The sequence below is a fragment of the Petaurus breviceps genome, unplaced genomic scaffold (assembly GCF_028583685.1).
Source record: "Petaurus breviceps papuanus isolate PSGF00001 unplaced genomic scaffold, PetGlider_PUasm1.0 186, whole genome shotgun sequence".
NCBI classification, from domain to species: Eukaryota; Metazoa; Chordata; class Mammalia; order Diprotodontia; family Petauridae; genus Petaurus; species Petaurus breviceps.
The window spans coordinates 41,596,212-41,618,851 of record NW_027185798.1 but is presented as its reverse complement, the minus strand read 5'-3'; the positions used below and the strand labels follow the sequence as shown (position 1 = coordinate 41,618,851).

Here is a 22,640-nt window from a genome sequence, read left to right as displayed (position 1 = left end):
GGTGCATACAGAGGGTACCGTAATGTAGCGTGTAGCGCAGGGGATCACCTTCACTACAGTAGCAATCTCAATAGGGCTTATTTTCGGGGGAGGGCTTATTTTAGAGGAATCTTATACAGTAAGGGGAGGGCTTATTTTCGGGATAGGTCTTATTATCGGGGAAACACGGTAATATGCAAGTATAACAGAATACTATAGTGTTATAAGAAATGAGAGAATGGGATGGTTTCAGAAAACTCTGGTTAGAATCATATGATATGATGCCGAGTGAAGGGAACAGCCAAGAGAACAATTTGTACATTGAAAGTAATATAGTACAAGCAAACAACTTTGAAATAATATTTATCATAAAAATGACCAAACACAATTTCAGAGACTAGTAATGAAATGTTACTCATTTCCTAATACAGAAATAAAGGACTCATACTGCCAAAGAGAAAAATTGTTTCTTTTAGATATGAACAATTGGTATTCTATTTTGATTAACTACACACACACACACTCACACACACACACACACACACTTATAATGAGATGGAGTATCTTGTTTGTTTTACTTTAGTTCTCTTGTTGGGGGTTTGGAGGAAAGGGCAGATTTTTTTACTGACTGCATATGCACACATACACATAGATATACAACTTGAAAAATTAACATAAAGAACTTTATGATTTACATCATTCAGTCAGGCTCTCTTGAGCACTTCCCCTATGCCCAAATGAATTTATGCTTGGTCAGCTCTTCAGTAGGGACCCACTGAAGCTGCAGTAACTGTCAGAACACCTTCCACACAAGCACACCCACTAGAAATATCAGATATGCATCTTGCCTTTCCATAAGAAGAAAAGGAAGAAAATAGATGAAGTCATCAAGCTGAAAACAAGTAGCTGCATAAAGCCAAAGGGAAAGGCAATTGGAAAAAAAACAGCTGGGATGTGCCCCATACTTGGAAGTTTGGCAGGATCACAGTTACCCCACCCAAGGAGGCTAGGGAAGCTCTGCCTCAGGAGGTCTGGGTTAAGAGAAGGGACAAGAAATGAATGACAGAGAATGCCGTAAGGGGTGAGGGGGGAAGAGAGAAGAGGCAGATACACCATTGACATCAAAAGACAAAAAAGCTTACTACATAAACCAAAAGAGGATTTTAAAAAGAAGGAAAATAAGCAAAATTACAAAAAGAAATAAAACTATGGCAAATACGATGATGAAAAGGAACCAATAAATAACATATCAAAGACAGAATCCTATGAATCCCCAGGAGAATAAAACAAGAAAGATCAGAAAGACTAGAAAGAGAAATAAACTTCATAAGAGATTTGGAATAAATTTAGGTCAGAAATTAAGAACTCTAAAGAAGAAAGTCAAAGGCATGATGTAGAATTGAAAAATACAATTTGCAGACTAGAAAAAATGTAATCTGTGATGGAGAATCTGTGTAAATATCAACAGATATGGAGGATAAAAATGGTAAAATGGAAAAAACTTGTCAGAAAAAAAGGGGCAAAAATGTAAAAGAAATACATAAAGAGGCAGTCAATCAATATTTAAGGGCCTATTTTGTATCAGGCCCTCTGCTAAACACCAGGGATAAAAACAGTCCTTGTTTTCAAGGAGCTCACAGTCTAATGTGAGAGGACAATACATTAAACAACTATTTCCCAAGAAGACAGATGCAGGATAAACCGCAAATATCTACAAAGGGAAAGCACTAGGATTAAGGGAGATAAAGAAAGCCTTCTTGTAGAAGGTGGGGGTTTTTTTCCCCTAAAACTTGAAGGAAACCAGGAAGCAGTAATAACAAACATTCTAGGCACAGAGGACAAGCCCATGAATATTCCATTAAGCAGGAGATGGGGTGTTTTTAAGGAACAGCAAGGAGGCCAATGTCAGAAGACTATGTCCCAGGGATATGAAGGAAGCGCAAGAAGACTGGAAAGGGGCAGGTGGAGGGAGGACGAGTCCCAGTTCATGGAGAGGCATGAAGTGCCCAACGGAGGATTTTATGCTTCATCCTGGAAATGACAGGGAGCCACTCAAGTCTCGGTAGAGGGATGATACGGCCAAATATATGCTTTCAGAAAATTCTCTTTGCTGGCTGAGTGGAAGGTGGACTAGAAGGGGGAGAGATGTGAGGCTACTGAAATAATCAAGGTATGAGTTAATGAGGGCCTGCACAGCTCAAGACGATAAAGAGGAAAAGCTTTATAATAACATGGACCACTAACAGCTAACACTAAGATAAACCAATATCAACATTAAAATTATATGCATATCCTAAGCTTTAAGATGTTCATGTAAAAGACTGAGTAATCTATTTCTTCTATGTGTATTTCAGCAAAGATCTAAAAAGAGTATCAGAAATAATCATCACGAAAGAGACAATAATAAGCTCTTTCAATTAGCTTAGGACTGCACAACAAAGTCAGAAGTTGGAAGAAACATACCATCAAGGTAAAACTAAACTAGGTAAACAGAACTAACGCCAACAGCTGCACTTTGACCAGTGATGCTAACACCCCAAATAAATATTATAAGACCACAGAGCCTGGACTGGGAATGTACTAGAGGGTCTAGAAAACAGCAATACTCTAACCACAGTTGCATCAAGGAACAAGAAAACTTCAGCATCTAGAGCACCAGATAGACCAGAGCTGAGTGGGAGGATGTCCAGAAAACTAAAGCATCCTGACCAAGAATGTACCAAGAAGGGCTAGAAGGTAGCAGGCTTTGGACCAGGGACACCAAAACTTGCCAGAAATCTCAGTATAAATATACAACGGGAAAGGTAGAAGACAATAGAAGGTGGCAGGAAAATCTGCAATAGGATTAAACAGGGCTTCATAGTCCCAGCCAAAAATACAAAAGAAAGCAAAGTCTGGAGATAAATAAACAGAGGATAAAAACAAAAATTTTAAAACATACAATGACTCAACAGACATCCAAGAAATAAACATGGATGAAAAGATTTGCCCCACAACAGGTATAAACAAAGTCAGGGGCTGGGGGGAGAACAGATGATAAAGACTCCAAAAAATGCTGGAAGAAATAAAACACTATAAAATAAAACTGTATGTGAAATAAAAGTCTCTAAAGAATTAGAAGGGAAAAATAGGTTTAAAAAGAAGTTTGAAAATTTATTCACATAGTAAACTCCCTAAAAATTAGAGTAGAGTAGGGGGTGGAGTCAAGATGGCGGAGTAGAAGGAGAACATCCCCACAGCTCCGGCTTCCACCTTCCCCAATCCATGTAAAAAGGGGACTCTAAACAAACTTCGGAGCTGCAGAACACACAAAAGGACACAGAGAAGCTAACCTCCCGCTGAGGACACCCTGGCAGGCCAGCAGGAATCAGCCAGCGCAGTGCTCTGGGAGCCGAGCCCAGCCCCAAGTCAAGGCTTTAGACTCAGGGCGGGCCTGACCAGCACCAGCTAGAGGGACCCCAGATCAGCAGCAGCTGTGGCCATTTCCAGATTTATCAACACATAGATGCAAAGGACAAAGTGAGAGGTCAGTGCAGTCTGGACTTTGGGACCCAGTAAGTGGAAGGGCGTGACTTTGCAGAAGCCCCTGAGACACCTGCACAGCCAGCCAGCACCACGTGGCAGCTTCAGCTCCTGGCCTGCAGAGTGTAGGGGGACCAAGCACCAGTCTGAGGGGTAATCATTCTTGCTTTAACCTTCTTGGATCTGGATTGCAGTCTAGGGTGGAGGTCCTGGGGTGTGTGTCCAGCTTGCCAAGAGCATGTGGAGACCTCAGAGAGGGCACCCATCTAATACCTCCAGCAGCTGAGAAAACCCCAGCATTTGGGATGAAAGCTCCCCTGTCTGGTGGCAGAGTCCTACTGTGGCAAAAAGCCCAGGGGTCAAGTGACTGAGGGGCGATATGACCAGGCAAAGGAAACAAAGCAGACAGAGGATTCCAACATTACACTCCTATTTTGGGGACAAAAAGGAGAAAAGCATAGAACGGGAGGAAGACAGTAAAGTCAGAACTCCTGCACCAAAGCTTCAAAGGAAAATATGAGCTGGTTACAGGCCATAAAGGACCTTAAGAAGCAGATAAGAGAAGTAGAGGAAAAACTGGGAAGAGAAATGAGAACAATGCAAGAAAATTATGAAGTGAGAGTCAACAACAGCCTGACTGAGGAAAATCATACCTTAAAAAATAGACTAACTCAAATGGCAAAAGAGGCTCAAAAAGACAATGAGGAGAAGAATGCCTTAAAAAGCCTAATCTGCCAGATGGAAAAAGAATCTCAAAAGCTGAATGAGGAGTATCATTGCTTCAGAATTATATTGGAGCAAAGGGAAGCTAATGACTTTATGAGAAATCAAGATGCTGTTAAACAGATCCAAACAAATAAAAGAATAGAAGGCAATGCGAAATATCTCATGGGAAAAACCACTGACCTGGAAAATAGATCCAGGAGAGATAAATTAAAATTATTGGACTACCTGAAAGCCATGATCAAAGATCATCCTCCAGGAAGTTCTCAAAGAAAACTGCTCTGATGTTTTAGAACCAGAAGGCAAAATAGAGGTTGAAAGAATCCACCAATCACCTCCTGAAAAAGACCCCAAGAGAAAACTCCTAGGAATACTATAGCCAGGTTCCAGAATTCCCAGATTAAGGAGAGAATATTACAAGCAGCCAGGAAGAAACAATTTGAATATTGTGGAAACACAATCAGGATAACCCTGGATCTGGCAGCTTCTACACTGAGTTATCGAAAGGCTTGGAATAGGATATTCTGGAGGTCAAAGGAGCTGGGATTAAAACCAAGAGTCACCTACCCAACAAAACTGAGTATCATGTTTCAGGGGGAAAATATGGTCATTCAGTAGAATAGAGGACTTTCAAGCATTCTTGCTGAAAAAACCAGAATTGAATAGAAAATCTGACATTCAGATACAAGAAGCAAGAGAAGCATGAGAAGGTAAACAGGGAAAAGAAATCATAAGGAACTTATCAAAGTTGAACTATTAACATTCCTACATGGAAAAACAATAATTGTAACTTATGAAACTTTTCTCAGTAGTTGAAGGGAATAGGAAAAAAAAAAATATATATATATACATACATATATATGTCTATATATGAAGGTATATGGGCATATGAATACATATGTGAATGTGTGTATATATGTTTACAGGCATACATAGATAGAGGGCACAGGACCAATTTAACAGGAAAGGATGATACTTAAAAGGTGAAATTAAGAGGTGAGAGAGGAATATAATGAGAGGAGATGGGGAGAGACAGAATGGGGTAAAATATCTCATATAGAAGAGGCAAGGGAAAATGGTTACAATGGAGGGAAAGAATAGGAAGGCAAAAGGGAATGGGTCAACCTTATTCCCAATGAATTTGGCTCGGGGAGGGAATGAAATACACACTAAATAAGGTATCTCACCCTACAGGAGAGAAGGGGTGGAAGGGGATGAGAGGGAGGATGATGGAAGGGAGGGCAAGGAAGTGGGGAGGGAAGCACTCACTTTTGAAAAGGGACAGGATCAGGGCGGCCAGGTAGCACAGCGAGTAAGAGCACCGGCTCCAAAGTTGGGATGACCTGAGGATCGATTCCCAGGCTCAGACACTTAGTACCCACCCAGAAACACCTGGCCGTGTAACCTTGAGCAAGTTAATTAACCCTAATTGCTTAGGGGCTGCCAGGTGGCTCAGTGAGTAAGAGCACCGGCTCCAGTGAGGGATGACCTGGGGATTAAATCTGGACTCAGATACTTAACACCACACCCATAAATAACTGGCCATGTAACCCTGAGCAAGTTACTTTAACCCTGATTGCTTTAAAAAAAAAAAGGGGGGGGGGGGGGGGGGGCGGAACAGGATCAAAGTAGAGAATAGAACAAGTGGGAGGTGGGATATCCTATCAAGGTAGGGAAATATAGTCAGTCTTTTACAATATATCTACTATGTTATTGTTTTGCATTAGCCACACATGTACATCCTATACTGAACTACTTATCTTCCCCAGTAAGGGGGGGTGACAAGAGAAGAAGGGAATGAATCCAGAATTCAAAGTTTTAAAATCAAATATTCATATATATACTGTTATTAATACTATTTTACATGTTATTGGGAAATAAGATATACAGGCACTGGGGAGGAAAAGTAGAAAGGGGTATGGGAGAATATATGGGAGAGAGCAGACTGGAGGAGGGGATATCCTGTGGGACTGCTATTTTGGGGCGGTGGGTAGGGGAAAAACGGGGAGAAAATTTGTAACTCAAAATCTGGCAGAAATGAATGATGTAAATCAGAAATTAATAAAGCATTTGAAAAAAAGATTTAGAAGAAATATTTAAAAAATAAAAATTAGAGTAAATAAAATCCAATGACTTTATAAGAAATATTAAAACAAAATCAAAAGACAAAAAACCCCCAAAAATATAAGGTACTGATTATCAATTAAGCAACCTGAAAATAGCTCACAAAGATAGAATTTAAGACTCAATAAGCTCTATATGAAAACCATGAGCAAAAAAACACAAGAAACATGCATACTGCATTTTAAGAAATAAATGTAAAGTTTCCAGAGCTATTAGAACCAGAAAATAGGAGGAAAATAAAAGAAGGAATTCACTAAGACCTGAAAAAACTTACAAAAACGAAATAACTAGGAATGGCATAACCAAAATGCAGAACTTCCAAATCAAATCAAAAATAGAAGTAGCCAAAAAAAAAAAAAAAGCTCAAGTATCAGGGAACCATAGTATCACAGGACTATAGTACAATTAAAAGAAAGGATAAAAAAATGCTAGAATACAGTATTCAACAGTAGGGAATGAGTTATGCAACCAAACTAAGCATAACTCTATACTGGGGAATAATGGAATATTGAAGCTTTTAAAGCATGTCTGTTATAAAAAAAAATTTTTTTTAATAACCAGAGCTTAGCTTAGTAAAATTCTAAAAAGAAAAAAATCACAGGAATCAAAGGAAACCTGAAAATCTAAATACATTTGACTTTTTAAAAAGAGCTTAAAAAAAGAGGAATTTTTAACATTTTAATGTGGGTGAAAACACAAGAGTCACTTCAGACTCCTAAGGCCTTCAAGGTCCAATGGGAAGTTAAATTAAAACAAACATAGGGTCAAGTGTGGCTTTGTTCTATTGTTCTGGTTTTAAGAAAAGCCTTTAGAGGGTGGCTAGGTGGAGGCAGTGAGTAAAGTGCTGGTAAAGTGCTGGCCCAGAGTCAGGAGGACAGGAGTGCGGTTCCCCATCTCAGACACTTAACACACACAAAAAAAACACTAGCCATGTAACCTTGGGCAAGTTACTTAACCCCAATTGCCCTCCAAAAGGCCAAAAAAAAAAAAAAAGCCTTTAGAAAAGTATTACACTAGAGAAGAAACAAAGAGGAAACAACTTTCTAACAAAGGCAATGGGTGAAAAGAAGACATGCAATCACAGAAGAAAAGAGGTGGGAATACACATTTAAAGAATTGTTACTGCAAAAACAAACAAACAAACAAAAACTCCATTACCCAAACACTAGAAAGTAGGGAAATAAATAGATGTTTCCCTAGTTTGGCAGATACTATTGATCAAAGCCAAAAAGTATCATCGTTATCAAAAACATCATCACTTGGCCTCATCATCTTCCCATGCTGTAAGCGTAGGGGCTCTCATGAGACAATCCCACCACTGACTTGCTTAGGAGCTTGACTCTGTTGTGTTTCCAACCTGGAAAAGACTGACCCTCTCTCAGGAATTCAGTTGTCACCGGACTGATGCTGTAACTTAGTGCAGACACATGATCAGCAAGTCTCACTAAAGCTTAGAAATTACAAGCACAGCCTCAGTTTCTCTGGCAATAGATACCAGTAAATGCCACTATGGCCAGCAATGGCTCTATTATTTGTAACAGAGAAACACTAGAAACCTTGACAATAAGATGAGGGGGAAAAGCAAATGTTGGGGCAGAGAGATGGCACAGTAGATAAGAGTGCCAGACCTGGAGTCAGGAAGACATCTCCCTGAGTTAAAATCTGGCCTCAAATACTTACTAGCTGTGTGCAAGTTCACTTAACCATCTTTGCCTGAGTTTTCTCATCTGTCAAACGAACTGGAGAAAGAAATGACAAACTACTCCAGTATCTTTGCCAAGAAAACCCAAATGGCATCACAAAGAGTCAAAAAACAGCCGAACAAAAAAAAAAAAAAAAACAAAGCTAATGTGGCCACCATTACCAATATGATTTACTAGATATAGCAATAAAACAAGAAAATAAACTGAGGGAATAAGAATAGGCAAAGAGAAAGCAAAATTAACACTTTCCACAGACGACATAATGGTCTACTTACAGAGTCCTAGAGATTGAACTAAAAATTAATTAAAACGATAACTTCTTCAGAGTTCCTGAAGATAAAATGAATCAACATAAAATCAGCATTTCTATGACATATTACCAAAAAAATGCAGTAATAAGACACAGAAAAATTTCATTCAAAATAACTACAGAATATTTAAAATATTTGGTAGTCTACCTACCAAGATAAAAAAGAAGCACTATTATCAACACAACTATAAAACATTCTTTACAAAAACAAAGAAAAAACTAAATAATTGGAAAGACAGCAACTGCTCATGGTTAGGAGCTATCATCAATATATGAAAATGACAGTGCTATCTAAATTAATTTACTTATTTGATGTCATAACAGTCGCTTCAGAGACAAAAAAAATAAAAACAAGAATCTCAAGGGAGATAAAAACAACTAACATTTACTATGTGTCAGTCATTGTGCTAATGATGATGATGATAAAAAAAAAGTAGGAAGAAAGCAGGTTTAGAATGACTAGAACTCAAACAGAGGCAGAGCTAAGATGGGGGAATAAAGGAAGGAACTCCTCTGAGATGTCCCCCTAAATCCCTCCCTCCAAATACCTTTAAATATGGATTCTACACAAATTTTAGAGTGGCAGAACTCACAAAAAGATGGAGTGAAACAATTTTCAAGACAAAGACAACTTAGAAGATTGGCAGGAAAAGTCTGTTACACCAGGGTGAAAGATAGGGTGACTGAATCATTGGCAGCAGTGGAGGTTTCCAGATCTCTCAGTATACAGATGGCAAGGGGATAAAACAACAAGTCAGAAGGAGATTTACCTTTACTGGTACCAGGGACAGGACGCAGTTGCACTGCCTATGCTTGGTTCTGGGTTGCAGTCCTCAGTCTCAGTCCCAATGAGAGGAAGAACATGAACACAGCAGAGTTTGCGGTCACAGGGGAGCAAGGAGCCTTCTAATGGTTCCAGGACTGAAGAGAGCTTGTGGTCACTCACAGTACAGGAGAAGAGTAAACACACCTCTCCCCAGATCACACCAACTTGGAAGAGTCCACAACTTACAGGTCCCCAGAATCACCTCTGAAAACAGCTGCACAAAAAACTTACTTGGGATGATGCCCTCTCCACTTGGGAAGCAGAACCCCACTTTAGCATAAAATTATGTCAAAAAATAGGCGGGAAAATGAGCAAATAAAAGAAGAAAATTCTGATCAAAGAAAATTACTATGGTGACACTGAAGAGTTCAAAAAGAATTTTGAAAGTCAAGAGAAGTAGAGGAAAAATGGGGGAAAGAAATGAGAATAATTCAAGAAAATAATGAAAAATAAGTCGGCACCTTGCTAAAGAAGACCTCCCAAAAAATTCTGAAGTAAATAACACCTTAAAAAAATAGATTAGACCAAATGGCAAAGGAGGGCTGAAAAGCAGGTAAGGAGAATGCCTTAAAAAGTAGAATTGGACAAATTAAAGAGGAGGTCCAAAGTCTCACTAAAGAAAATAATTCCTTAAAAATTAGAATGGAACAAGTGAAAGCTAATAATTCTATGAGAAATCAAGAAGTTATTAAAAAAAAGTCAAAAGAGGGAAAAAAATAGAAGACAATGTGAAAAATCTCACTGGAAAAACAACTGATATGGAAAATAGATCCAGGAGGGATACTTTTAAAATTACTGGACTACCTGAAGAGCCTAGACATCATCTTTTAAGAAATTATCAAGAAAAACTGCCCTGATAGTCTAAAACCAGAGGGTAAAATATAAATTTAAAGAATCCACCAATAATGTCCTAAAAGATAATCCCCAAAGGAAAACTCCCAGGAATATTATAGCCAAATTCCAGAGTTCCCCTTTCAAGGAGATAATTCTGGAAACAGCCAAAAAAAATAATTCAAGTATTATAGAAACACAAGATTGAGCAGCTTCTACATTAAAGGATCAGAGGGCTTGGAATATGAAATTCTGGAGGTCAGGGGTTGAAGAGAGGGCAGATGGGAGGTAGGGGTAATCAGAATGCACATAGTCTTGGGATGGGGAAAGGGCAGAGATAGGGAGAAAATCTGAAACTCAAAATCTTGTAGAAGTAAAAGTTTAAAACTAAAAATAAATTAATTAATTAAAGGAGAAAAAATTTTTAATAAGAAAAAATAAATTATCAAGGAAAACTACCCTAATATGCTGGAACCAGAGGGTACAATAGAAATAGAAAGAATCCACTGAATCACCTCCTGAGAAAGATTCCAAAATGAAAGTACCCAGGAACTATATAGCCAAATTCAAGACCTTCCAGATCAAGGAGAAAATACTGCAAGCAGCCAAAAAGAAACAATTCAAATACACAGTCAGAATGACACAAGATTTAGCAGGTCCCACATTAAAGGATCAGAGGGCTTAGAATATGACATTCCAGAGGGCAAAGGATCTAGGATTACAACCCAGAAGCACCTATCCAGCAAAACTGCATATAATCCTTCAGGCAGAAAAAATGGAGATTCAATGAAATAGAAGATTTTCAAACATTCCTAATAAAAAGACCAGAGCTGAACAGAAAAATCTGTCTTTCAAATACAAGATACAAAAGAAGCATAAAAGGTAGGCAGGAAGGAGAACTCATATAAGGAATCTGATAAGGTTTACATCTTTATATTTCTTTGTTTCCTTTTTCCTTTTCTTTTTTTTTTTTTAGAGGGCAGTTGGGGTTAAGTAACTTGACCAAGGTTACACGGCTAGTTTTTTTGTATGGGTGTTAAGTGTCTGAGGCCCAAACCGAACTCAGGTCCTCCTGACTCCGGGGCCAATGCTTTACTCACTGCGCCACCTAGCCGCCCCTAAATCTTTATATTTCTACATGGGAAGATGTTATTAATAACTCCTGAAAACTTCCTCATTATTAGGGCAGTAAGAAGGAGTATACACAGACAGAAAGCAGAGGTGTAAGTTAAATGTAATGGTATGAGTACCTAAAAAATAAAATTAAGGGATGAGAAAAAAGAATGGACTGGGAGGAGGGGAACAGGAGGGGTGGAATGTGATTAAATTATCTAACTTGAGAAAGGCTTGACAGAGATTTTACAGTAGAGGAAAAAATGGGGGAAGCAGGGAGGGGAGAACATGAACCTTCCTCTCATAGGAACTGGCTCAAAGAGGGAATAATATACATACTCACTTGGGAATAGAAATCTCTTACCATACAGGAAAGTAGGAAGGTAAGGGATGGTGGAGGAGGGTGGGCGCTAATAAAATGGAGGGCAGTTTGGGAAGAGAAAAAAGTCAGAAACAAAACATTTTTGAGAATAGAGTAAAAGTAGAAAATCCTTTTTTCGGATAAACAGGGAAAATGGGATAGAGGAATTTAAATACAATAGTTGTCAATTCACTATTGTGAAAAACATTTTCTTTACACTGAGTTTCTCTGACTAAAGAATTTCATTTCTCAAATATATAAAAAACGGAATCAAATTTATAGAAATAAGAGCCATTCTTCCACTGATAAATGGTCAAAGGACATGAACAGGAAGCTTTCAGAAAATGTAAACAAAGCTATCTATAGTCATGTGAAAAAAATTATCTAAATCACTATTGATGAGAGAAATGCAAATTAAAACATTTAGAACTGAGATACTATTTTACACCTGTCAGATTGGTTAATATGATAGAAAAGAAAAATGACAAATGTTGGAAATGATGTGGGAAAATTAAAACAGTAATGTACTATCAGTGAAGCTATATACTGAATTCAACCATTCTGGAGAGAAATTTGGAACTTTGCCCATAGGGCTACAAAACCATACATATACCCTTTGACCAAGTAATACCATGACTAGGTCTGTATCCCAAAAAGATAAAAAACAAAAAGGAAAAGGACCTATGTGTACAAAAATATTTATAGAAGCTCTTTTAGTGGTGGGAAAGAACTGGAAAATGTACGGATGTCCATCAACTGGGAAATAGCTGAATAAGTTGTTGTATATGATTGTGATGGAATACTATTGTGCTTTAGGAAATGATGAACGGTTGGGGTATATGAACGTAATGGAATACTACTGTGCTATAAGAAATTAAGAACAGGGGCAGCTGGGTGGCACAGTGAAAAGAGAACCAGCACTGGAGTCAGGACAACCTGAGTTCAAATCCAGCCTCTGACATGTAACACTTACTAGCTATGTGACTTTGGGCAAGTTACTTAACCCCAATTGCCTTCCAAAAGGAAGAAAAAAAAAAAGCTTAAAAATAAAATAGATAAATTAAAAAAAAAAAAGAAACAATAAGCAAGATGCTCTTAGAAAAACCTGACCAGGTGGAGCCAAGATGACGGCATAGAAGCAGGAAAACTCACGAGTTCCCCCCATAACGACCTCAAATACCTATAAAATAGGACTCTAAACAAATTTTAGAGCTGCAGAACCCACAAAATGACAGAGAGAAACAAATCTCCTGCTGAAGGTAGCCTGGCAGACAGAAAGGAAGGGTTTGTTGCAGCATGCTGGGAGCTGAGCCCAGCCCCACATGAGCCCAGGATTTGACTCCAGGAGGGCCCCACCCAGCAGCTGCTGCGGACTTTGGGAGAGTGGATCACCAGCATCTATGGCAGTTTCCAGAAATATCAACCCATAAATGCCAAAGAAAAAGTAAAAGGTCAGTATAGAACTGTGTTGGCGGGGGGAGTGTAGGAGTACAGTCCAGCCACTGTCCTCCGGAGCAAGATGCAGCAGAGGCACAACACCTGTGCAGCTGCCTCTACATGACGGCTTCAGAGCTCCTGGCCTGCAGATCAGCTATGATCTAAATGGGGCCAAGCGACCTTTCAGAGGGTAATCACTCTTGCTTTAACCTGCTTGGATCTGGATCACAGTCCTGGGTGGTGGTCCTGAGGTGCGTGACCAATGAGCCAGCATGTGGGGGCTGAAGAGACAGCACCCTCTTAATAGCTCTGGGCAGCTGTGAAAACCCCACTGATTTGGGACAAAGCTCTCTCCTCTGGAAGCAGAATTCTACTATAGCAAAGAGCTCAAAAGTCAAGTAATTGTCTGCAAATAAGAGCAAGCAACAGATGCACAAACACAACAGAATCCTTTTTGGGGGACAAAAAGGATCAAGGTATGGAGCTGGAGTAAGACATCAAAGTCAGAACTTCTGCACCAAAAGCTTCCAAGAAAAATATGAATTGCTTACAGGCCATGGAGGAGCTCAAGAAGGATTTTGAAAATCAAGTAAGAGAAGTGAAGGAAAAATTGGGAAGAGGAATGAGAATGATGCAAGAAAATCATGAAAAGAGAGTGAACAACCTACTGAAGAAAATAACACCTTAAAAAATAGATGAACTCAAATGGCAAAGGAGGCCCAAAAAGGCAATGAGGAGAAGAACGACTTAAAAAGTCAAATTTACCAGATGGAAAAAGAATTTCAAAAGCTCATTGAAGAGAATAATTCCTTCAGAATTAGACTGGAGCAAATGGAAGCTAATGACTTTATGAGAAATCAAGATACTATTAAACAGATCCAAACAAATGAAAAAATAGAAGGCAATGTGAAAAATCTCATGGGAAAAACCACTGACCTGGAAAATAGATCCAGGAGAAATAATTTAAAAATTATTGGACTACCTGAAAGCCATGATCAAAGTAAGAACCTAGAAATCATCCTCCAGGAAGTTCTCAAAGAAAACTGCCCTGATGTTTTAGAACCAGAAGGCAAAACAGAGGTTGAAAGAATCCACCAATCACCTCCTGAAAAAAGATCCCCAAAAGAAAACTCCTAGGAATATTATAGCCAGGTTCCGGAATTCCCAGATTAAGGAGAGAATATTACAAGCAGCCAGGAAGAAACAATTTGAATATTGTGGAAACACAATCAGGATAACCCAGGATCTGGCAGCTTCTACACTGAGTTATCGAAGGGCTTGGAATATGATATTCCGGAGGTCCAAGGAGCTGGGATTAAAACCAAGAGTCACCTACCCAGCAAAACTGAGTATCACGTTTCAGGGGAAAATATGGTCATTCAGTGGAATAGAGGACTTTCAAGCATTCTTGCTGAAAAAACCAGAGTTGAACAGAAAATTTGACATTCAGATACAAGAAGCAAGAGAAGCATGAGAAGGTAAACAGGGAAAAGAAATCATAAGGAACTTATCAAAGTCGAACTATTAACATTCCTACATGCAAAAAGAATAATTGTAACTTATGAAACTTTTCTCAGTAGTTGAAGGGAATAGAAATATATGTCTATATGTGAGGGTATACGGGCATATGAATACATATGTGAATGTGTGTATATATGTTTACAGGTATACATAGAGGGCACAGGACCAATTAAACAGGAAGGGATGATACTTAAAAGGTAAAATTAAGAGGTGAGAGAGGAATATAATGAGAGGAGATGGGGAGAGACAGAATGGGGCAAACTATCTCATACAGAAGAGGCAAGGGAAAATGGTTACAATGGAGGGGAAGAATAGGAAGGCAAAAGGGAATAGGTCAACCATATTCCCATTGAATTTGGCTTGAGGAGGGAATGAAATACACACTAAGTAAGGTATCTCACTCTATAGGAGAGTAGGGGGGGAAGGGGATGAGAGGGGGGATGATGGAAGGGAGGGCAGGCTGGGGGAGAGGGAAGTTGGAAGCACCCACTTTTGAAAAGGGACAGGATCAAAGTAGAGAATAGAACAAGTGGGAGGTGGCATAGGAGGGAGGGAAATATAGTCATTCTTTTACAATATATCTACTGTTTTTGTTTTGCATTAGCCACACATGTACATCCTATACTGAACTGTGAAGGGAATGAATCTGGAATTCAAAGTTTTAATTTAATTCAATTTAATTTAAATTAAATTTAATAAAATTAATAAATTAATAATAAATTAATTTAATTTAATTCAAAGTTTAAGGGGAGGGAGTGGGGTGGCAGGGAGAACAGGTAATATGATCAGACCAGCGTTTTAGGAAAATCACTTTGATGGCTAAATATTGAGGATGAATGGGAGTGAGGAGAGACTTGAGGCAGACAGATGCATCAGCAGGCTACTGAAGTGACACAGGTATGAGGTGATAAGGGCCTACACTAAAATGATGGCAAGTGTAAGAGGAGAGAAGTGGGTACATTTGAGAGATGTTGCAAGGGTGAAATCAATAGGCTTTGGCAACAGATTAGATATGGGTGGTGAGAAATACTGAGGAATCCAGGATAAATCCTAAATTGCAAGCCTAAGGGATGGCAGGATGGTGCTGCTCTCTACAGCAATAATAAAGAATAATTAATTCCAGTGCTATATAAATTATTTGGAAAAATAAGCAAATGTGATGCTGATACCTGAACTAGGAAAAGCAGAAACAGAAAGAAAACCTATTGAACAATTTCCCTAATGAATGTTGATGGCAAAAAATTTAAATAAAACATTGACAAGGAGATTATAGCAATATATCACAAACAAGGTGGGATTTATACTAGGAATGCAGGTATGGTGTAGTTATTAGGAAAACTGTCATATCAATAATATCATCAGACCATATCAATAATAAAACCAACAGAAATCATAAGATTATCTCAATAGATGGAGAAAATATTTTTTAGCTTATTCCTATTAAAAACACTAGGAAGCATAGGAATAAATGGAACTTTCCTTAAGATGGTAAGTAGTATCTAACTACCAGTGATGGTTTTACTATCAGCAAGCATTATCTGTGTTGGGGATAAACCACAAACTTTCTGAATAAAGATCAGGGGTGAAGCAAGGAGGCTCATTATCACCACTGTTATTCAGTATTGTACCAGGAATGCTAGCTTGTAGCAGTAAGAAAAGAAAAAGAAGTGGAAGGAATTAGAATAGGTAGATGATATGATGGTATACTTGGAGAATCAATTTAAAAAGTCGTTGAAATAATTAACAATGTTAGCAAAATTTCTACATAAAATGAATCCATGTAATTCATTTGGCTTTTCTATATATTACCAACAAAGTCTAGTGGGAAGACATAGAAAAATTCCTTTAAAATAATTGTATACAATATAAAATACTTGGGAGTCTATTTGCCAAGACAAACCCAGGAACTATATAATACAGTTAGGAGATACTTCTCATATACAGTCAGATCTAAACAATTAGAAAGATATTAATTGATCACAGGTAGCCCAAGCCACTATGACAAAAGTTACAGTTCTGCCTAAATTAATATGCAGTGCCATACAGTTAAACTACCAAGAAAATACAGAGCTAGAAAAAATAGCAGAATTCATCTGGAAGAACAAAAGGTCAAGAATATCAAGGGAATCAGTGAAAAAATTGGGAAGGAAGGTGGTCTAGACATAGCAGATCTTAAATTCTATTAAAAAGTGGTAATCATCAAAACAAGTACTGGTTTAGAAATAGAGTGGTGATTGATAGAATATATTAGGTCCACAATTCACGATAGTAAATAGCCATAACAGTCTAGTGTTATAAACTCAAAGATTCAGACTTTTGTGAAGAATCATTTTGACAAAAATTGCTGGGAAAACTGGAAAGCAGTTTGGCAGAAACTAGATATAGACTAATAACTCATACTGTATACCAAGATAAGTTCAGATGAGCACACAATTTAAACATAATGGGTGATACTGTAAGCAAATTAGGGGAGCATGGAAGAATTTACCTGTCAGATCTATGGATTAGGGATGAATTTATGAATAATAAGAGAGAGACCATTCACGATGTAAAATTGATAATTTTGATTGCATGAAATTAAAAAGGTTTTGCAAAACAAAACCAGTGCAGGAATGCAGAAAGCTGGGAAAAATTTTTTATAGCAGCTTTCTTAGACATTTCTCAAATACATAGATAACTGAGTCAAATTTATAAGAATGTAAGTCATTCCTCAGTTGATAAATGGCTAAAGGACATGAATAGGCAGTTTCTTATAGCACAGTATTCATTACATTCATATACCACAACTTGTTCAGCTATTCCCCAGTTGATGGATACCCCCCCAATTTCCAATTCTTTGCCACCACAAAAAAGAGCTGTTATATTTTTGTACATGTAGGTCCTTTTCCCTTTTTATGATCTTGTTGGGATACAAACCTTGTTTGTGATATATTGCTATAATCTCCTTGTCAATGTTTTATTTAAATTTTTTGCCATCAACATTCATTAGGGAAATTGTTCAATAGGTTTTCTTTCTCTGTTTCTGCTTTTCCTAGTTCAGGTATCAGCATCACATTTGCTTATTTTTCCAAATAATTTATATAGCACTGGAATTAATTATTCTTTATTATTGCAAAATTCACTTGTGAATTCATCTGCTCCTGAGGATTTTTTCTTATGGAGCTCAACAATGGCCTGTTCAATTTCCATTTCTAATACAGGGTTATTTAATTATTCTATTTCCTCTTCAAATTAACAAACGGTTCATCTATTTTACTGGTTTGTTCATAAAACCAGATCCTAGTTTTATTTATTAGTTCAATAGTTTTCTTACTTTCAATTTTACTAATCTCTTTTTTGATTTTCAGAATTTCTATTTTGGTGCTTAACTGGAGATTTTAAATTTGTTTTTACTAGTTCTTTTTAGTTGCATGCCCAATTCAATGATCTGCTCTTTACTTTATTGACAAAAGCATTGAGAGAGAGATATTTTCCCCTAAGTATTGCTTTGGTTGTATCCCATTATTCTAAGTTTCTACTACTCCTAATTATTGTAGAATTATTTTCTTACGGAATTTAATCTTGAGGAATCTCTTAATCCATAGTATTTCCTTATAGTATTAGGAATTTCCTTCTCTCACTAACTTCTATAGGGATAGTTGGTAAAAGCAGCCCTCCTTGAAGTTTCTTTTTAGCTTTTTGAGTTCTACAGTTGTTGAAGTTAGAGTCCTCGTGGTCTGCAGGACCAGAGAAGCTAGAAGTAAGCCCATTGAGTTATCCAGTGGAATTCCATACTGGATCTAAGCTATGCTCACCCCTACACTCCTGTATGGGGCAGTCACAACCAGGCCCCATCTCCTGTCCCCCTTCCCTCAGTCCCACACTATAAATTAAATATGGTTCCTACAACCCACCAACACTTGTGGATGGAAGGACTGTACTGTGGTTCTGTACTAGGACAGTGAGCCAGAGAGAAGCTCTTTCCTTTCCATATTTCTAAAGGAACTGAAGATGTTGGGGATAAAAGTTTTCTAAATGGTAACCTTAAGAAAAAGATCCTATTCTCTTCATCAAGCTCCAGCATACAGTTGAGGGGCCAGGGGCTGGGGGAGAGAAAAGAGGGATGGCTTAAAGCGAATCTCTCTTAATTGATTTACATTCTTGGATTTTAGTATGCACCTTTGTCATATATTGGGATTTCCTCACTGGTAAAACTGGCAAAGGAATTTGAGCTAATTATGTACTATGACTATTTTTTAATTGAATTTTATCTTTTTTCCAATTAACATTGGTTTATTTCCTCTCCCTCAAATCTTCAAATCCCTTCTGGGGAAAAGACAAAAGTAAAACAAGACCCTTGTAACAAATATGTGAAATTAAGCAACACAAATTCTCACATTTGCCAAGACCAAAAACTAGTCTCATTCTGCCTATTTATTATATCACCTCTGTCAGGAGGGAGGAAGCAATTTTTTCATCATTATTCCTCTGAAATCACTGCAGGTCAATGCACTGATCAGAGTTCTTAAGTTGCTCCTTTTAACAATGTTATTGTTAGAGTAGAAAGCATTCTCTTGGTCCTGCTCTTTGGAATATTACCTGTGAATGCTGAATATGACTTTTCTCACAGCTGTAATTCTAAATGACTATATGATCCTGCTCATGACATTAGCCACATATGATATCAATACTTTCAATCTTTACCTCTCAGCTGAGAGATGACCATTTCTCTCTTGTATTAATAATTAATTATTGAATCAGGACCAAGGTTTTTTCCCTTTTCTACTCCCTCATCCAAAAAATCAACCAGGGTGGGAAATTGTTCTTAAAGACAGTAAAAGAAATTTTATTTTAAGTTTAGGCTAATGGATGGATTCCTGCTCATTGAATTACTGAAACAGGCCTTGGAAAATGTGGATTCTCTCTTCTATTAGAGAGGTGATATGGAAATTGCTAAGTCTCTTTAACCAAGACTTAAGTGATCCATGTCATGTATACCTCAAGACCCTCATCAAAATTTAGCCAAGCCCCCTCATTGCAATATTCACTCTCTCGATAGCTGTTAAGCAATCAGAGTTGATTACTACCCTCAGGAATACGCATTCTTCCAAGGGTAAACTTTGAGCCCACCACTATGAGGGGTCTTTGGCGTTCAAGAGTGCCACTGACCTTTTTTTTATTAATAAACATGCTAATCTTATTGATAAAATGATTAAATTACCCAGAAATTATGCCTCTAGAACTTTTTAAACATCATAGTTAAAATATGAAGGGGAATGGAAATAAAGTAATTAGCCTACCTGTTCAGATTTTTCATCAGAGCTGCTAGGTGCTTCAGATGTATCTTTCACAAAGTAGTTATCGACAAGATCTATCTGTCTGCATTCCTGGCGGCATATTGGGCATCGTATTACTCCAACTGCAAAAGATAATGAAAGGATTACATTAAATATGCTTTAATAGCAACACATTTCACTATAATCATGTAGGTAGTTGCTTATTATGTTAACAGAAACCCAAAGTAATTCCAACATAAACACTCCTATATCTAAAGAGTTAAAGAGACAAGGCATTACTGAAACAGTGGTTGATTATATTAGAATTTGTCACTGAATGTAACATGGTAGAAATTACAAAAAGCTCAATATGAAGAACCAAGATGAATGTTCTTTCCCAAAAGTAAACAAAAAATACTCATGTGATTAGGAAAACTATTACAATCTTTGCCCTTGTTCTGCCATTCTAAGGAAGTATTATTAAAAGTTAATAAGGGGATTACATTCTGGGAAGATGGAGGAATAGGTCAGAAATTTCCCGGTTCTCCATATTTCCTCCACAAATAGAAAACTGCTACAAAATGAAAGCAGAGGAGCAAAAATAAAGGAGTAAAGCAGCTGTCCTCCTAGGACAACTTGAGAGGACCTCAGGAAACTAGGGGCTGAGGTTTGGCATGAGTGAAGTATAAATACCTCCAGGCTGAATCAAATAAATCTGAATCAATAAAGAGCAGGCCCTGGGAGCAGCTCCTCAGGAAGCAGACTAGGACTCAAGAAATTTCAACTTAACTTTTACCTCACTCACAGCAACAAGAATTTTTACCTCATAAACTCATCTAATAAACAGAAGACTATTGCATGAAGGACCCCTCCACCTCCAGTTTCTGGCCACCAAGCCTAATAGTGCCGACCAGACTTGATTCTAGGCTACTGTGGGCAAGGAGGAGCAAGCTCACACCAAGTGAGTGTGGTACTGCAAGGAACAAGAACATTTTCAGGATAGTGTGGCTTCGGGGAGGAGAGAAGTACCTAAGCTTGGGTCTCTAGACAGAATTCTGAAAATAACAATAAGGAAGACTTAAGACCTGAGGCAACATTACTTACAACTCAGGATTAAAACCTGATTATAACATTAAGCTTCTAAAAATAAAACAAAATAAAACTAAAAGTGAGTAAGAAAAAAAGGAAGAAGGTAAAGAACTTGACCACAGATAGCTAGTATCGCATAAAAGATCTAGGTTCATATTCAAAGGAAGACAGTGAGGTTAAAAAAAAACCCACTCCTACCCCAGAGTAATATCAAATGGTCACAAGGCCAAAAAGAATTCTTGAAAGAACTAAAACAGAATTTAAAAATCAAAGAGAGGTTGAAAAAAAAAGTAAAAAAAAAAGTAATCCAAGAAAATTATGAAAAGAGTTAACCAACTGGAAAAGGAAGCCCAAAATCTTAAGGAAGAAAATAATTACTTGAAAACTAGATTTGGGCAAGAGGAATTGAATAATATTATAAGACACCAAAAAATAATAAAACTAGGGGAAAAAAAAAGAAGAGAATCTGAAACACCTCATTAGAGAAACAACTAATCTGGAGAACAGATGAGAAGAGAGACAAAATAAGAACTGTTGGACTACCTGAAAGTTATGATCAAAAAAATAATCTGGATGTAATATTACAAGAAATCATTAAAGAAAATTGCCCTGAAGTTCTAGAACAAAAGGGTAAAGTAGAAAAAGAAAAAAATCTAACATTCACCATCTGAAAGAGATACAGGAAAACTTACAAGAATATCATAGCCAAGTTTCAGAACTCCCAGGTAAAGAGAAAATATTGCAAACAAAAGAAAAAAAAAACAATTTAAATACTCCAGAAACACAGCCAGGATTTCACAAGACCTAGCAGCTTCTACACTAAAAGACTGGAATATTATATTTTGAAGAGCAAAATAGCTGAGGTTGTAACCAAGAATAATTTACCTAAACAAAACTGAGTATAATTCTGAATGGGAGGGGTGGGGGAAGGCATTTGATGAACTGAAAAGACTTTTGTTTGGGGGGGTGGGTTGGGGGGGGGGAAGGTAGGGCAATTGGGGATAAGTGACTTGCCCAAGGTCACACGGCCAGTAAGTGTGTTAAGTGTCTGAGGCTGGATTTGAACTCAGGTCAGTGCTCTATTCACTGCGTCACCCAGTTGCCCCAACTGAAAAGACTTTTAAGCATTTGTGACAAAAAGACCAGGACTCAATGGAAAATTCAAATTAAAAGATCCAGAAGAAATATTAAAAAAAAAAAAAAAACCACTGAAGATTGTAAGGGACTCATTGACGTCAAACTGTTTAATTATTATATATGAAAATGTTATTAGTAATCTTAAGACTATCATCATTATGAAGGCAGCCTAAAAGAAAGGTTTGGACTGAGTTGCGTTTAATGAGACCATTCTAAAAAAATTAGGTAGGAAATAGTAAAAAGGAGCAATTATCTCATAAAAATGGGGCATGAAAGGAAAAACTGACATAGAGGAAGCAGCTGGGGGTAGAAGGCTGATAATGTTAGAACCTCATTCTCATCTACGTTGAAGAGGAAACAACATGTACATCTGGAAAGTTGTAGAAGTCTGGAGAGGTAAAAGAACTAGGGGATAGGTAGGAAGAGGGACTTTTAGAGGGATGGGTAAAATAAAGAACAGGAGGATAAAGGGAGATAAGGTAAAAGGGACTGGGTAAAAAAGAGCAGCTAAGAAGGACAACAGTGCATAAAAATAAAATGGGAGGGAAATTCACAAATAGTAATTATAACTCTGAATGCAAATAGAATATACTCCCTCATAAAACAGAAATAGCAGAATGGATTAAGAAACCAAAATTCAACAACATGCTGTTTACAAGAAACACATTCAAGAATAAGAGATACACGCAGAGTTAAAATGAAGGGATGG

General features: G+C 37.6%; 1 protein-coding gene across 3 annotated transcripts in view; it reads right to left on the bottom strand.

Annotated features, from left to right (window-relative positions):
* The window catches only part of TRIM33 (tripartite motif containing 33), a 172,519-nt gene that overhangs the window by 85,516 nt on the left and 64,363 nt on the right, over positions 1-22,640 (bottom strand). For all 3 annotated transcript variants that reach the window (XM_069090302.1, XM_069090303.1, XM_069090304.1), the window contains exon 2: positions 19,730-19,848. In XM_069090302.1, the coding sequence (XP_068946403.1) occupies positions 19,730-19,848 (119 nt within the window). The remainder of the gene's footprint in view (positions 1-19,729; positions 19,849-22,640) is intronic.